Consider the following 17,748-nt stretch of genomic DNA (forward strand, 5'->3'; position numbering starts at 1 on the left):
CACATTGGTCCTGGCCTTGTGATAAACTAGAGGTCATATGCTATATACTGATTGACTCCTTAGATATTATTGTGAGTCTATGTACCAATTCTAACCCAGTATTTTTTATAGCTAAGAAGAGCCAACCATTATAACTAGCAGACACCTAACTGCCTAACATAAGAAACAGAAACTGCATAAAAAGGAAGGAGCTTTGTAAGTCTGAACCTCAGCCAAAGATGAGGTTTGGTGTTCTTATTCTAGAATACCTGGTCCCTGTCACTAGCAAAACAATGAAAAGTTCCCTCATGCTGCCAGAGTTAGTCTAATCTTCAGAGGCTCAAAATAATCTAATAATTTACCTTTTAAAAGTAATGTCTCCCTTGGGGTTGGAGCTACCAGAGTGCCTGCCCAGCACATACGAATGAGAGACCCTGGGGTGATATGCAGAACGACATAATCTGGGCATCATGGTACATGCCTGTAATCCCAACATCTGGGAGATAGAAATAGGAGGCTCAAGAATTCAGTCTTCCTTGGTTACATAGAAAGTTGAAGGGCAGCCTGGGTTATATGAAAGGCTGTCTAAAGCTCAAAATGTAGACTTAGAGCATTTTGTAAGATGGGAGGACGTTGAAGAATGGTAGAACTGCCATAGCAAAGTGTCATAGGCTAAGTGTGCTAAATGTTTGATATTTATGGATATTTATTCATATATAACTCTGATGATTGGGAGTCCAAGTTTAAGGTGCCTGAAGTCCTGGTAACCTTGGGCACTTCTAGACTGGGGATGGCTGCTTGCTCCCACCCTCTCCTTATCCCTCTCCCCACTTCTTTCTCTCCCCCCTCTTTCTCCTCTCTCCTTTCCTCTCTTCCTCTCCCTGCTCTTTTTACTTTCTCTCTCCCTCTGTTTATGTGTGGCTCTGTACATCCTGATCTCTTTAACCCAACCTAATGTCTACGTAGCTTAATTGTCCCTATGAGGATTTCATCATCAGATATGCTTATATTCTGACTATATTATGGCTGCTGTGACTTCATGCAACTGACAGGACACAAGTGAAGCTACCCTAAGTGGGAAGAGGGTGCAAAGGCAACCCTATTGAGACCGGTACCACATTATAGGCATTGCCTCAGTGTTCTTCAAAATGATCCATAATTTGGGAATTTTTTTAATGTTTCAAAAACAAATATAAAATTTATTGAGTAACTTAAAATACTTCCTTCAAATCTCTTTATCTTTAATGTTTTCTTATTAAAATTATACTACCAATAGAAAATGTACATTTTCTTTCTGAAAACATAGAAACACTATAAAGAATGAGAAATGTGACTGCACTTATTCTGTCCCTTCCTGTCTCTGCATATGCACATTACATAATCTCTGCAATCGGTTTGATGCATATCCTTCAAGACCTGTAGCTGTGTCACATACCCATGCTCAGTCCACCTTAGGGGACATTAAAGCAATACCACTATATCTGTTACTCTATACTTATAACATATATGTATATAAATATATACACACTTATATTACTTAGTATACACATGTATATGAAGTTTTTAAGACTTAGGAGAACTTGGAAAAACTGTATAGCTTTGTGTTAAATATAAGTTTGCATTATCTTATTCTTTTAAACAATCGTCTAGCATTCCAGCACTGGGGCATCATAGTTTACCTAGCTGATTCTCTTCTATTTGTTTCCACTTTTAGACTACCATAAACACTGTATTCATGGTCTTTGTATATTTATGAACAAGGAATTTTGACAGGTGGTAAATGGAGATTAGATTTAATCATATTTAATACATTTGTTTCAAGCATATAGATTATTGTGACAATACTCTAATTCAGAAAAGGCCCACTCTTTCAGTGAGTCAGTGTGGCTGTCAGACGTCAATGTCCCTGGAATACAATGGTGAAAAAAAGATCTCTGTGTTCCCACTACTTCTCTGATCCATATACCTAAGCCCTCTCAGAGACTCTCCAAGTACAAAGTGCATGTTGAATCTAGAGGGAAGGAGATCTTGATTCCAAATTTCCTCTAAACCAGTGGCTGTTAACCTTCCTAATGCTGTGAACTTTAATACAGTTCCCTGTGTTATGGTAGCTCCCACTATAAAATTATTTTGTTGCTACTTCATAACTGTAATTTTTTTTTACTGCTATGACTTGTAATATAAACATCTGATAAGTATGATATCTGATATCTAAGCCCAAAGAGGTTCTGGCCCACAGGTTGATAACAGCTCTCTAAACCTACCAGAAGAAGACATGTCCTGGCCATCCTATACTGATCTCAGAGATGATATCAGTACAAGAGAATTTTCCTACTTTCAACTGTCTGGGACAAGGCATAAAGAAAGGATGGGTCTTGTGAGAAGCACATTTCTTTGGTCCATGCTGGAGGGAGTGAGTCAGCCACAGGGAGAAGCAGCCAGGATGCTGAGGGTAACCTTGGAAGCCCCTCTGGTAGGTGGGGATCTTGAACATTTATTAGGAAGAAACCAACATTCTTTCCCTCAGAATTTCCTTCCCACTTAAGAGACTTTGTACTTGAGGTTAAGAAATCCCTCCATGCCTTCTATATATTTTGCCTGAGAGGGGCTGGATTGCAGCCTGGGGGAGGAGAAACACAGAGTGGGTGGCTAGAGCAGCTAGTTTCTAGTCAGTCTCCTCTTCCCAACAGAGCCCATCACCCTGAGTGAGCGGCTAGGAATGCCCCTATAAATAACATGCTGGGTGAGTCCAGATTTTAGCTCAGATAAATATCTCACCTCTTTCTGCACAATAGGCCCTATGCTGCACCTCATAAAACCACACACCAGGGTCTGAAGCAATCTAGGCCCTTTCATGCCTTGCCCTTCACACATACTAACTGGTCTCCAATGTCACCTCTGAGAGAACTTCCTGACCACCCATGCACAGAAGCCTCCTCACGTCCCTCTCCACCATAGTACCCTGCTTCATTTTTTTTACGGCCTCTATTACATAAAATTGTCTTCTGTCTTTGCTTAGATGTTTACTCTCTGTCTTTACCAGCCAACTTTGAACTTTGTGAGAGTCTGAACTACATCTTTCTCTGTCATTAGCATATCCAGCACCTAGCATGCTACAGCATGGTAGGTCTCAGTTGGATTTGTTAAGTGAATTCCATCCTCATTTGTCAAAATCATTTCTCATTGTAGTTTGAAACCCATTCCCTCTCAACTTTCAAGGATCCACTCAGATAACATTTAACTGGAGATGTCATTCATTCATTGTGTATGCAAATTTTGTTCACAGCCCTACTGATGCACTAATAAGTTTTTTTTTTTTTTTTTTTTTTTTTTTTTTAGAAAATCCATAGGACAAAAGAAAGACACAGGAGTCTCACTTATAAGTAGGTATGTTCAAGCAACTTGTTAAGTATTGGTGTCCTAGTCACTCAGTGTCAATTTAAAAGAGCAGTACGTATAACTCTAAAAAAGGATTATGTTTCACTCCTATTTCCTCTATTCTTACCAATGGATGCAATTGTCTGTTGGGGATTATATGGCTTCTTTAAGAGCGAATCACATCAGACAGTGTGCCGGATAGTTTTAGGTCAGCTTGACATAGGCCTCAGCCATCTGAGAGGAGGGTACCCTGACTAACAGAAAATGCCTCCATAAGATTGGGTTGTAGTCAAGTCTGTAGAGCATCTTCTTAATTAGTGTTTGACGTGGGAGGCCCCAGCCTATGGTAAGTGGGGCTATTCCTTGGATAGTGGTCCTGGTTCTATAAGAGAGCAGGCTGAGCAAGCAATGGTGAACAAGCTAGTAAGCAGCACTCCTTGATGGTCTCTGCATCAGATCCTGCCTCTGGGTTCCTGGCATGTTTGAGTTCCTGTCCTGAGTTCCTTTGATGATGAGCATTGATATTGGAAGTTTGAAACAAATCCCTTTCCTTTCCAAGGTGCTCTCATCAAGAAGTTTCATCACAGCAATAGTAACCCTAATCAAGGCGGACTGTGTCACTGTTACTCTCTGTCTAGCACAGGCCACTCATCACTCTTGTTAAGAAAGCCTATGCTCCATTAAAAGAAAAGGTGCTGTAGAAGGGAGAACAGGGCTTGAGAGGTTTGTATATTGCTCAATGGGTGTCGGGAAGTGCTGTGCTTTTTTTACACGTTGAAGATGTCCTAAGGCAGTTCTGAGTTTCCTGATTCCTCCAGCACTGGGCACCACATGTACATATGGGAAACAGTTAGATGGTGTCCTGATGGAACTTTTTAGCTTCCTGTGCCCTCTTCCATACGGACAATGCATATATACTTTATTTGTTTTTGTGTCTGTGGCTTTGCCTGACATAATAGACTTTTATTTCCTCAAGGATAGGTATCCTGCCTTTATTCTGATAGCAGCAGCTCCTAGAATCTGTAATGAAGAATATGAGCTGGGAAGTCAACAGATGTTGGTGACATATATGGTTACACAAGGGAAGGAGTGAGAGAGAACAAGCAAGCAAACCCAAGACCCTGTCAAGCAACACCACATCTTATGTCCATCTTTCAGAACAAGGATGACAAAGATCATAAAAAGATGGCAACAAGATGAGGAGAATGCTAAGATGTTCCACACCTTGGAGTACCTCGGATAGAATGACTCAATGCACAGACTCTGGTAGACTCCCACAGATGATTTCACTACCTCTGTCCAGACTAGAGGGATATGCCGCTGTTATGAACTCCAAAGGTTGGTTTCAAAATTTGAATGAGAAGGTCCTGTATCAGAGCTGTCATTTTTCAAGGTATTTTTTTTTTAATTTGGCCTTGGATATAAAGTAGCAAGTATTATGTGACTTTATTCTATGCAAGAGCTGCCTGAGAAAAATGGACATGGATCAATCGGAAATCACACCATTAACAATCATGTGCATTTCATGACCTTTCGTAGCCTCAAAGATGAGAACTACTAGATAAATTGATGGTCAAGATGCATGAAGTTGAGAACTCCACTCCACTCCATGTTGGCTCTCTTTACTTTGATTCTGTTACTGGCTATAAATGCTTCCACTGTGGTATAATTGACTATGTGCTACCACTGACAACTTTATTGCTCTATATTCATATCCAAATCCAGTACAGCTTACATATACTTTACAACAACTCAAAAGTTTAAGCTGGAAGGATGCATGAGGTTACTTGGTTCAACTTTCACATTATTTTGGATGTAGAAGCAGAAGCTCAAAGAAAGTTATAAGCTTGCCAGGTTCACCATGTTCTCTCTGGCCATAAGAGCCAACACCTTTGTCTCCTGAAAAAAAAAAAAAAAGAAAAATGCTGCCCATAAGATATTCCAGAGTAATAGTGCTAGAGACCACAGAAGAGAATTGTGTTAAATGGAAGATGAGGCAAAACATCTGAGAGAAAGTTCGTCTCTAAAATATATTCTAAACTTTCCCCCCAGTGTGATGCTGGTCCAAGCAACCATGGATGCTTACCTAAACTATTGCAATATCTCCTAGCCTTCTATTTTCCCATCATTTTCAAGAGTGAGCTGAAGCAGAGTCTGACTCATTGAACTGCAAGCTCAATTCTGTTCTCCCCTGCTTAAGTTTTTCCAGACACTTTGTATGAGAATATAAGCACCTTGTAGTGCCTTGCTTGATCTAGCTGCTTCCAACTAAGAAAACTTTAGTTTTTCTTGGCCTCCAACACTGTTGCCCTCACTCAGGAGACTAAAGACTCACTGGCTTTATGCTTGCTTTGAAAATACTACAGTCTTCTGGACCTCAAAGCCTTTTCACTATCTAGTTAGTGTAGGATATTCTTCATGGAAAGTCACAGCTGATTTATATTGGTGACTTACAACTCATTTCTCAAGTAGGCTTTTTAATTATCCAAAGCTGAAGCATCCACCAAGCCTCTTAGTTTCTGCACAGCATAGATTACAACTTGGTATGTGGTGAGCTCTTTTCCCTCCTTCTCTTCTTTCTCTCTTGAGCCCCTCTTTTCTCTACAGTTCTGGAGACTATAAGGGCAAATGCCTCATGGATACTAGGCAAGCACTCTACCAATGAGTTATACCCACAGACATACTTTTTCTTTTAAATGATTGGCATGTATCTAACATTGTCCTTCATTATAATAAAAGCTTACGAAGAATTAAATCTTGTTTATCCATATATCCAAGGTTGTATATAATTTTCTTGATCAATAAGTATTCTAAGGACAGTAAAATGTTTCAGTGGGGCAACATAATCTTAGTAAAGAATTGAATAACACCAAAAGCTACCATAAGCATCTTGTCCCATTATGTTGGTAATTTTGGTCACCATCCTCTAAATACCAATTCATGTGTGGGCTAAGAAAGATGGAGAATAAAGTTACAAAATAATAAAGAAATTTTCTAAATACGTGTGGAGTCAATTTAAAATGTTGAATTAAGCTTGAAGAATTCAGATTTGAAGTTCAATTTAAATAAAGAACCAGTTCCAAGACCTGGACAGAGTCAGATGCAGGACATCTCTGACCTACACATCTTGCTTGAATGGTGTACTAGTTTTACCTGTTATTTCTTTCAACTATTCTGAGTCTTGTCTTCCAGAGAGGACCTTGCTGGTATCTTAGAAATGAGGATACAACTATAAAATGGGCAATAATGATGGGCAGTGTCCTTAGGAATTGTATTAGTTGATTTTAGAAATGAGTCCATCATGGAGTCCCGCATGACACAAGCAAAATACCATGGCAGAAGGCCCAAGAAGCAGAGAGATTACGTCTCCAGTATTAAACATCAGGTAACAAGAGTAAAGTGAGATGGAGCTGTAAGCTCTCAAACTCAGCTCCTGATGCTACTTCCAGGAAGCTACACCTCTCAAAGGTTCCATAACATCCTCCAAATATTACCACCAACTGTCGACCAAGTCTTCAAATACCTGAGCCAGGAGGAACTTTTATCATTTAAACCACCAAAGGAATGAAAAGACTTTGGGTTCTGTTGGAACCAGGACTCTATGAGAACTCTGGAAACACTGCAAGGACTTTGATGCTGTATTGAGACATTTTATCACTCATTTTTATTTTTCCTTATGTGCACATGTATATATCTGTGCATGTATATGTGCATATGTATAAGGTATCTACAAGGCAAGATAAGGATATCAGATCCTCTTGAGCTGGAGGTATGGGTTTGTGAGGCACTTGACATGGGCACTGGGCCTCTCTGCAAGGGCAGCAAGTACTCTTAACTGCTGAGCCAGCTTTCCAGGCCCTGGCAATAAATTTATTAAAGTCTTGGAGCTGTTTTTTTTTTTCTCAGAAAGTCACAAAAATTGGAAAATGTTTTCTGCTCTTCATTTTGCTTTGGGAAACTAGATTTTAAATAAATGTAGTATTTAACAGCTCTACAAAGAAAAATAGTAATGAGTTGAATTTTTCAAGACCTAGTGGTTTAGAAGTATCCCAGAAAGCTGTCTAGGGAAAGGTGTATCCCTGAAAGCTGAGCCTAGGGACTCTCATGTTGTCAAACTCAGCTGAATTGTCCTAAACATTTCAAGTTGATAAAGAGGAGTGTGAGTGCAGAAAAGAGCTGTTCTTAGGAGATTTATTTATTTATTTATTTATTTATTTATTTATTTATTTATTTAACGGCAATGTTGTTTCTGTCACAGCCAAGATCCAGGAAGAAAAATCCTTTAATTATTTGAAGACTGTCCATGCTCATAAAACAATCAGTATCAGTTCAATTCTCCAAGCTGTAAAAATTTGGCTCATGTAATACTGTAAGTTGAATGTGATTTGAGGTCAGAGTCGGCCTGCATCGGCCCATGAAAGTGCTCAAAACAATACTAAGGAAGTTATGAAAATTTCTGAAGTGTTTTAAGGACAGGATAGTCTGCTGCTCAAGATGCTGTCAGTTTGTCTACAGAGTACAGCTCAGGCCATTTTGGCTAGCCTACACACTCAAAAGGCAAGAAGGAAGATAAGGAGAATCAAGTCACAGCATGTTGTTTTAAAAAATCTAAATGGACAGACAAACAAACAAACAAAAAACAACCCTGTTATCTACGCTATTACTACCAAGAATGATGGACTAGATAAAAACCAATAAACTTATGTACATTTCCATCAAGACATCTTTTCATATCATTTCAAGAGGTTTTGTTTGTAAGCCTGGCTTTTTACGAGGGTGAGACATCCCTCTTTCCAATTTTTTTTTGTACCATTACTTGAACAGATGCTGTCAATTCCATTTAAAGAATGTAAAATCTGTCTCCTTTGTTTTAACCAGCCAACAACTGAATGACGTTTGTATGTAAGGAGGAAAGTGTAGGTGATGATGATGGACAGTGTGTTATCTGACATCTTCTACTCTAAATAGAAACAAGGATCTAGCTACACAAAGATTTCCATCGAGTAACTACGTTTACTCCCCAGGGTCACACCTGGTTTCCTGTATGTTCTCTTCAGGCATTTAAAACCTGGCAGAGAACATTCCAGTGGTTTTACTCCATCATTTCTGTTGTAGCTTTCAGTCACATGCAATGTCTGTGCTTCAGTGTTACTCAGTATTTCTTCAAGTCTTCAAGTCTGGCGGTCATCATCTCTATCAGACCAGCCCCCTTTGCTGCCCAACACTAGGACTTTACATTTACTTCTTCATTTTCAATTTGTGTCTGTCTTCTAAGTGAAGTATGTAGCTTTTCCATTTGTTTCAAGTACTTGATTTGTCACCTGTCCCCTCTGTGAAGAAGTATGGTATGGTGTTCAGGGCATCCTTACTTCCTCAAATCACCATTTAACTTTCATTTTCAACTCAGCTTTGTCATTTTTTTAAATGTGTCTGTGTGGTGCTGGGAATTGAATGCAGAACCTTACACATGTTAGCTAAGTTGTGTCTACCTGTGAGCAAGAGCCCTCAGAAGTCCCATATTTGATACAAGCAAGCAAGACTCCTTTGAGTCTGCATATAAGATATTTCTTTTATACATTTCATAAAAATAATGTTGGTATTTGAGTATCTTCTAAAAGCCATATTGAAATTTAGTTTCCATTGTTACAGTATTAAGAGGAATTGTGTTCTTGTCAAAAAGGATTAGTTCAGCTCAGCCCATTTGTCCTAACTTGCCCAAACTGCTCTTGCCAGATGCTGGGATCTAGTTCTTGAACTTCTCAGTCTTCAGCACCAAGTTCCAAATGAACCTGTAATGATTATAAACTACCCAGCCCCTTGTCTTCTGTGCATAAAATAGATCCACATAAATAGCTCATACCCACCCACCCCATTTCTTCATTAGTATACTTCTTTATTCTGTCTCAATTTTCTTTTATTCCTGATAAACTACGGACCTGAAATTAGGACTGTGAAGGGGGAGCTGTGATTGGGATGTAAAGTAAATAAAAATTAAAAATTAATATTTTATGTGCATAAATGTTTTCCTAAACATATGTCTATGATGTATCATATGTCTGATACCTGAAGAGAACAGAAGAAAACATTGTGTCCCCTGGGATTAGAGTTTCAGATGGCAATAAACTACCCTGTGGGTGGTAGAAACTGAACTCAGGACCTCTGGAAGGGTAACCAGTGCCCGTAATAACTACTAAGCATCCCTCTGCCCTCCCCCAAACGTATTATCTCTGACATTTGTTCTCATCCTTCATCTAGCATTCTCAATACTCATTTAATAGTCGGCAAATATCCATTATGAGCTTAATATATGTTCATTAACAATTCTGGTTCCCAGGAAGAACAAATTGAACAAAATGAATGAGGTTCTTGCCTTTGTGAGTATGTAGATACACACAACAAAAGTAACTAGTAATATGGATTTGAATAGAGAACATTTCTATAAAGAAAGTTTAGTGATGCTTGGTACACACCTTTAATCTTATCACTTGGGAGTGGGGGACAGAAGCAGGCTGATTTCTCTGAATTTTAACCTGGTCTAAGTAGCAAGTTCCAGGCAGCCAGGACTATAGAGAATGAGACCCTGTCCAAATACCGAGTGGAGCTGAGTGATAGGACAGTCACATTGGGAAAGAATGCCCAGAAGACCACTCTGAGGGAGAGACATGTCACCTGAATCTAAACACCAAACTTCCAATCAATGAGGAAGAGCTTCCTGAATAGAGGGATTGGGGGTACAAAGCCCTCACAACGTGCTTACCTCTTTTCTTCCCTTACTCCAGCTACTCCATCCCCAACTTCAGGTGCTTGTCTGTTTCTGCTCATGCACAGTACCCTTAGCTTTTATTCCTCTAGGTTGAATTTTCTCCAGGACTAAACCTTCACACATTGTCTTTCCCATATATTATGGGGTCCAGTGCAACTCAGCTGTTGCTACAGAACTTACTTTCTGAGGTGAAACTCTGCACCATATCCCCAATTCAGACTCCACTTCACTCCTCAATGTCCACTGAGACCATGCACTTGAAAGCTAACGTTCAAAGCTTTTCATGATATGACCTTAAATTATCTTTCAACTCTTTCCTACATGTTGGAGGCACAAGTTGCATAGTACATCCTTTAATAATACTTCTGCCTCCAAAGAGGCCCACAGTGTTCGCTCCGTTGGGGTAATTGTCATCTCCTCACACACAGCATGGGCCAGTTGTACCCCTCCAGGGTACAACTTTTCCTTTACATCTTTTCCTTTAATACCCTTCAAAATTCTCTGTTGTCATCCCAAACAACTTCATCCCAACTGAAGTTTGTCATGTTTGCCCAGGAATGAGGTAATGAGGTTATCTCTCTCTCTCTCTCTCTCTCTCTCTCTCTCTCTCTCTCTCTCTCTCTCTCTCTCTCCCCAGCCCACACTTTGTAGCAGATGTTGAGAGCAGTGACCACGTGTTATTTATCCCCGTGCTAGCACAGTGCCTCACACGTAGCCGGCATTAAATATTTGCTGGACAGATGAAGGCATTCAGCAAACCTGAATCTGATTAACTAACATTTATTTCATGATACTCCAAGTGTTTTCTCTTTCTTTTTTATCATTCCCTGCCTCATTTCTCATGAGAGCTGTATGTGAAAAGACAGAGCAGGGAGAAATGCAGTTTGTTTTGAAACAGTCTAGTTAGTTTTAATCTGGTTGAATGATTAAAAGTTTATACTGAGGAGCATTAGAAATGATTGGGTAATCAGTATAGAATGCAATAAATAATTGTTTGTGAACTACTAATTGATTGGCTTCCCACTCAGGATCCATAAAACTTCTTAACATAACCCAGGACTGAAATATTACAATCTCAAACCAAAGGTGCTCACACTTACCACATTACTGCATGTCCTGTATCGAATATTTCTTCCTTCACAGCTCCTATGTCACAAAAAAAGAAAATAATTAGTAACTTTAATTCTTACTATGAAAGTCTCAAAGTTTGAACTAATTTCCTCTCATGATTTATTCTTAATATGAATAGCAAGTCTTCACTGTTTTTCTAAATAGATTCTTAGGTTATCAGGATTGTTGGCAAATATCTTTACCCACTGAATTCTCTGGCCCTCCGCTTAAGTATTTTTGAAAATGCTATTAAATATACTTTAAAGACACTGTATTGATAGGTAAATAATATTTTGTTAAATGATACAATTGATATACCCACATCCATCCTTTGTCATTTAAGTGATTCAAAGGACTCAATAAATGAGGGTATAACAAACCATCTCCATGCACATATTTTATCTAAGTTTCTGACTGCATCTTTAAAACAGATAAATTTCTAGAAGCAGAATTACTGAACTAAAGGGAAGAAACTTTGGTAAGGCACTTGCAAATTATTGCCAAATTGCATTCCATAAAGGGTGTGCTATTACATACTCCTACCAGCATTACATGGGAGTTTCCATTTTACTAAATTCTCATGAATAAAAATAATTGATTTTTGCTAAAACATTCAGTGATGACAATGGGTGAATAACAGTGCTCTACTCTTTTCAAGTAACCTCACACTTTTCAGAAAGCAAGTAAAATAATGTTATGAAATTTTCAGATCATTATCATGCAAGTAGTTATCAGTCATGGAATTCTAGATACAATTTAAAGTTTGTTACACGTTTATTGACTCTCCTGAATTAGTGGAGAGATAAAGTATCATCATTGCATTCACTTTACAGATGAAATGATGCTTAAAGAAGTTTGTCAAAACCCTACAAGTTTAGGCAATGTTCCTAATGCTTCCTAATCTTTCAGTTCAGCAAACGTTTTGGAGCTACTGTTTCAGGCTATAAATGAAATGACTTTGCTCAACGCAAAGTATTGAATATGACTTGGTCATACAATTATGCATAAAAATAGTGTCTGTGTTAGGTCTTAAAGATGTTAACAAGAACAAAATGGCATTTGAAAACACAATTACACGCAGGCTGTTTTAGGCATAAAGATTTGACTTCAATCAAGTTAAAGGTTAAAATATTTGAAAACATCTGAATTGTAGGAAAGGGAGACTTAACAGAGATGCGTGGGGTCAATGAGGCCAGTGATGCTTTAGAGCCAATGAAAGTGAAATTGGCACTTGGCTAGGCTGTTGTTGCTGCTTTAATAGATGTCAACACTGAATTTCAGCTCAGATGAGGAGCATCCCTCATCTGATGCCATGCTGACCATGATTCTTTCCAAGAATGGCCTAACTCTAATGACTGGAGAGAAAGAGAGAGGGGGGGGGATTGGCTGTGTTGGCATAAATATACTGATATATGCAGGGGGGTAACAAAGGGCTTTAGAACAGAAAAGGTATAAACTTTATACTAGAAAAACTGAACTTTACTTGAAAAACTGAACTCTGTAATCTTGGAGGAAATAATGTCCTTTTCCATCTTTTCATTTTTATGTCTTAAACTTCTATCTATGAAGATAATAACGGAAACACTTCTGAATCAGGAGTTTGAAGGTTAGAATCTTGATTTTGCCTTTGTTTTTAATTGGGTCAGCTTCTGACCCTGATCTTAGGATTTTAGTTTGGTCTCCTATCAAATGGCTTCAGGAGTGTCACCATAAAGCTTTGTTTGAATGACAGGGGCCTTTTACAGTGCATCACACAGAACAAGGCAAAGAAAACAACTTGAATACACCTGCTTGAGTAATTTAGATAAACTTTCTTCTAGAGATTTTAACTTACAACTACCTATGCAGAATTTACCAGAGTAATCCTTGCAAATAGAAGTGATAGCATATAGTTGAAAAGATTGTTTGAAATACTTTTGATTAAGGCAAACAAAGCAATAACAGAGGAAATGCTTTTTATATTTTCCAAAGGATAACTATTAACTAGCATTATAATATTGATTTATAAATTACTTATGCTCTTAAAGAACTTCCTTTTTCCATGTTATGTTATAATTTAATTGATTATATGGTAATAAAGGGACAGCATTCAAGTTTGACATATTAGTTGCTTATTATTATTTATTATTACTATCATTATTAATACTATTATTACTATTGGTGATTGAACTTAGGATCTTTCACATGCTAGGCAAATGTTCTACTACTGAACACATCTCTAGCCTTGACAATGTACTAATTATTGAAATATATTACAATATATGAATGATAAATTATAATAAAAACACTCTGACCCAGTGTTTGGATGTTATCTTTAACTTTTCAACAACTGCAAAGTTGTGTTATTCTCACCTTACAAATGAGGAAACTGAGGCTGAGAGTGTTGAGCAGGCTTTCAGCTATACACCCAGGATTTGCAACAACCCACTCTCTCAGCACAATCTGAAACACTTAGAGGATCATGCTGCAAATGAATACAAACACCAGGGATTTGAACCCTGGGCCTGACTAACACAAAAGTAAAACACCAGAGAAGGAACAAGATGTGAGAAGGTTGTGTGGGGTATTAACAATAGATATGACCCATATCGTATCAACCTATGTGCTGCTTCTCAAGTCTGATAAATCTTCCCATAATGCAGACCTACACACACTGGGACGTCTTCAAAAGAAACACATTCATCAGTAACATGCCATGTGAAGGACTTCACTGCAGAGGAGCTCGTTTTTTTTTTTTTTAAAAGGCAGCTTCTTCTTCTTCTTTTTTTTTTTTTTCAGAGCTGAGGACTGAACCCAGGGCCTTGCACTTGCTAGGCAAGCGCTCTACCACTGAGCTAAATCCCCAACCCCGAGGAGCTCATTTTTAAACAATCAAATTTATTATATTTAAATACAGACTTTTTTTTCTGTAAGTAGCAAAGTGACTCTTTCAACACAAGATTTAATTACTTGTTGAGTATGCATTTCTCCATCCTAGGCATTTGCCTAGACACAACATCTCACCTGAGAATTAAGCAGCCCTTCCTTCGTTTCTTTTTATTGAAGTTTGCTAACCTAAAACATCTGAGTGGACTCCATCATATTTAGGCAATGTAAAACTCATCTTTGGAGATGAAAACCAACAGAACTTTTGGCCCAAATAGTTTCTGAGAAATGTTAAAGTGCTTCAGTGGACCAGGATTTGCAACAACCCACTCTCCCAGCACAATCTGAAACACTTAGAGGATCGTGCTGCAAATGAATTACAAACATTGGAATACATTACATGGACTAGAAAGTCTCATGCTTGCTCCTTTCAGAATCTCATGCTTAGCCAGCCTCTTAACCTCAAACTCAAGCTCCTCTTTCAAAGAATGGAAAACGCCCCAACCACAAACTGTTCTTTATGAGTTAATCAGTCTTTAATTCTTTTTTAATGAGATTAGTGTGGACTCTGGGTAACTTTTTCTCTAACATATAAGAAACCCCAGACTCCTCCGGATCCTGGTGTGTGTTGTTGTCTTAGGTTCTGCCACCTAAGAAGACATTACAAAGACAGGAAGCACGACATCTCTAACAGGAGTTGATTCACACTTGGGGTTCTCTTTGGCCAGTTTAGTCCACTCAAGAGCTGCAAAAGGGCCATGCCCTCCATCTCCCCAGACTCAGCTGCTCTGAGATCACCTGTGGGAACCCAGTGCGGATAAGTGAACTACACAGAGGAACAGGTCCTTTCAGGAGACTCCGTGAGATCCCTCAGCCCTTGAAGAGACAGCCATTGGAACTTCTAGATACTTGTAAATCTACCTCCAGGTGCCTATTGTCTTCATCTAGGTTCAAAGTGGATGCTGAAAACCTGACCTGGAACTGGTACCCATGAGAACATCTGGAGACATCTGGTCTTAACACACAGGTCAGAAGTATACAGGTGATGCCAGGCCTCGCATACACATGATGTGGTAGTCTCAGGGTCTTACCTTTCCCTTAGGCTCCATTTCATGTTTGTGTTAAAGAGAGTTACCCCTTCAAGCTCTGTCCTCTACTCCATACTTAAAAAGAATTAATAGTTATCTCTAGTGTAGTTTCTTAAACAAAAGGCAAAATGGATCTTGTTTATAGTAAAATACATTCAGGGAGGGCTTGTTTCAACAAGAGTCAGTTAAGTACCATCTCTCTAAAAGAGTCTTCACGTATCCATGATTACATTATATTTCTATTATATTCTATGTTTTAAAATAATCAGAAATAATTCAAGTATGACTGTCCAGTGAGTACTTTACTAATATTTGGTAATTTAAATTTCCTTTTACAAACAGTAAGTGAATGTATGTAGCTCTGGACCCTGATCTTGAACCTTACTCTTCCCACCATGTATTTCTGAAATCATCTACTTCAAATTTTAAGAAATTGGTTTACAAAATTCTCCACCATCAGTAACATGTAATTTGGTAACATCTGCCTATGGAAAACTAATTTTAGTGAAAACTACCTTTAATCTTTTTTGTAGCTACATTTAAGGTTGACCCCCCCGCCCCAAACTCTGTTCCACACCATTTGAGGTCAAAATTCATTCATTGAACAAAGCCTCTCAAATTCAGCAAACAATACATTCCTAGTAGAAATGCAAGGAGGCATTCTGCCTGATGCCATCTTTTGGGAGATGAGCTGGCTCGGGACAAACAGTTCTAGGGCACACCCATGCCTTGCAATCTCTCATAAGCTCCAAAGTAGCCTAATGAGCCAAAAGTATATATAGTCTACCTTAAATCTGCCTTTTCAAAATTTAAACTGACTTAGGGGCTGGAGGGAGCATAAATTAGGAACTGGAGTTACAAGCACTACAGTTACATATTTTTGTAACCTCGGTTTTATATTTCAACACGTCTGCTCTATAACAACGTCTCATTAAAAGAACATAGTAACTGCACTGCCAACTTGGGGACCCTGACTTTTGTATGCAGAGAGTAAAGGAGGAAGAGAGAGAGAGAAGGAGAGGGGGGAGAGGAAGAGAGGGAGAGGGGGGAGGGGGAGAGAGGGAGAAGGGGGAAAGGGAGAGGGAGAGAAGGATGTAGAGAGAATAGGGAGGAAGAGGGGGAGGGAAAGAGAAGGAGGAGGGGAGAGGAAGAAGGAGAATGATATAGGGGGAATAGGGAGAGAGAGGGAGAGAGGGAGAGGAAAGAGGGAGAAGAAGAGGAAAGAGGGAGAAGGAGAGGGAGGTGGAGGTGGAGAGGGAGGGGGAGAGGGAGAGGGAGAAGGAGAGGGAGAGGGAGAGGGAGAAGGAGAGGGAGAGGGAGAGGGAGAGGGAGAAGGAGAGGGAGAGGGAGATTAGAGAAGAGAAGAGATTAAAAACTAATGTGGAGGTTATATTCGGTAGAGATGGAGATTAGGTCCAAGGAAAACACTGTAAGTCATACTGTTACATCCCCATGGCTATGTGATCTTCTTTCAACTCTAGACAATTAAAAAAAGGTTTCTGGATTTTTTGGCAGATTCCTGAGGCACAGTTAGGGGGCTGCAGCCCTGCAAAATCTAAACTTAGAGATGTGTGAGACTCATTTATGCTGAAGTCCCGAGTTTGTCTTATGAGGTTCCAATTGATCTATTTGCTATTATGAGTGGTATGTTCTACATCACAACTAGGAAAATCACTACCAAGTTGTCGTCCTCCCATCCCCAGTTTGATGGTCTATATATGTCCTCCTCCTTAAGTAAAGATGTGTTGTAACAAGCCAGCAAGTATTCATCAACATGGGGCAGGGGCATAAAAGCAAGGAGTGCACACGTGTGATCAAAAAGAGCAGAGAAGAGAAACAGCAAGACCTAACCCTAACATATTGTAATCCATGAGGATGATGTCCATGTCAAGCAAAGCCCAACACTGCTCAGTGTGCACTGCTGAGACCATCTAAGGGAACCAAATACAGTCAGCACCTGCACAGTGAAAACGAGCCCCTAGACAGTGCTTCCTGGTTAACAAGCTTTTGTATAATGCTTCCTGGTTTATAGTCATTTAACTCATTTACTGAACACTAAGTATAAGGCAGCAGGAAGGAAGACATTGAGGTAGATACAAAAAAGATAAAGTCCCTTGAATCTCCGCAAACTTATTAGTTAGCTGAGGCAAACAGACACTGATCAGAATATCACATACAACACAAGGCTGCAGAACAATGAAAGGGACAGTTTGGATATTAACTACAGAAGATGTTTGTAGAGATGTCTTAGGTGGCATGGTCTGTGCAGGGTCCCAAGAATGTGACTAGAGAGAAGAAAATTGGAGAACAAGCCCTCTCCTGTTCCCACATTCCAAATGTCTATGCCCGTCTATGCAGTTCAGCAACCACACTCAATACTGATGAGTATCTATTATATATAAGATTGGACAAGATAAAATCATAGACCCACAGCACCACTATTCTAAAGTGGGTGCTGTCATAAAAGGAACTATAACATGTCTAGACTCTGTGGAGGTGGCAATATCACTTTATAAACATAGTCCAATATTGAGGGCTACTGCTGGAGGTAGATTTAAGTAGCAT

General features: G+C 39.1%; 1 protein-coding gene across 2 annotated transcripts in view; it reads right to left on the reverse strand.

Moving 5' to 3' along the window:
• Positions 1-17,748, reverse strand: part of Adamtsl1 (ADAMTS like 1) — a 359,587-nt gene that overhangs the window by 294,633 nt on the left and 47,206 nt on the right. For both annotated transcript variants that reach the window (XM_028773326.1, XM_028773328.1), the window contains exon 3: positions 11,221-11,266. In XM_028773326.1, the coding sequence (XP_028629159.1) occupies positions 11,221-11,266 (46 nt within the window). The remainder of the gene's footprint in view (positions 1-11,220; positions 11,267-17,748) is intronic.

Source organism: Grammomys surdaster, unplaced genomic scaffold, assembly GCF_004785775.1.
Source record: "Grammomys surdaster isolate TR1022 unplaced genomic scaffold, NIH_TR_1.0 225, whole genome shotgun sequence".
NCBI classification, from domain to species: domain Eukaryota; kingdom Metazoa; phylum Chordata; class Mammalia; order Rodentia; family Muridae; genus Grammomys; species Grammomys surdaster.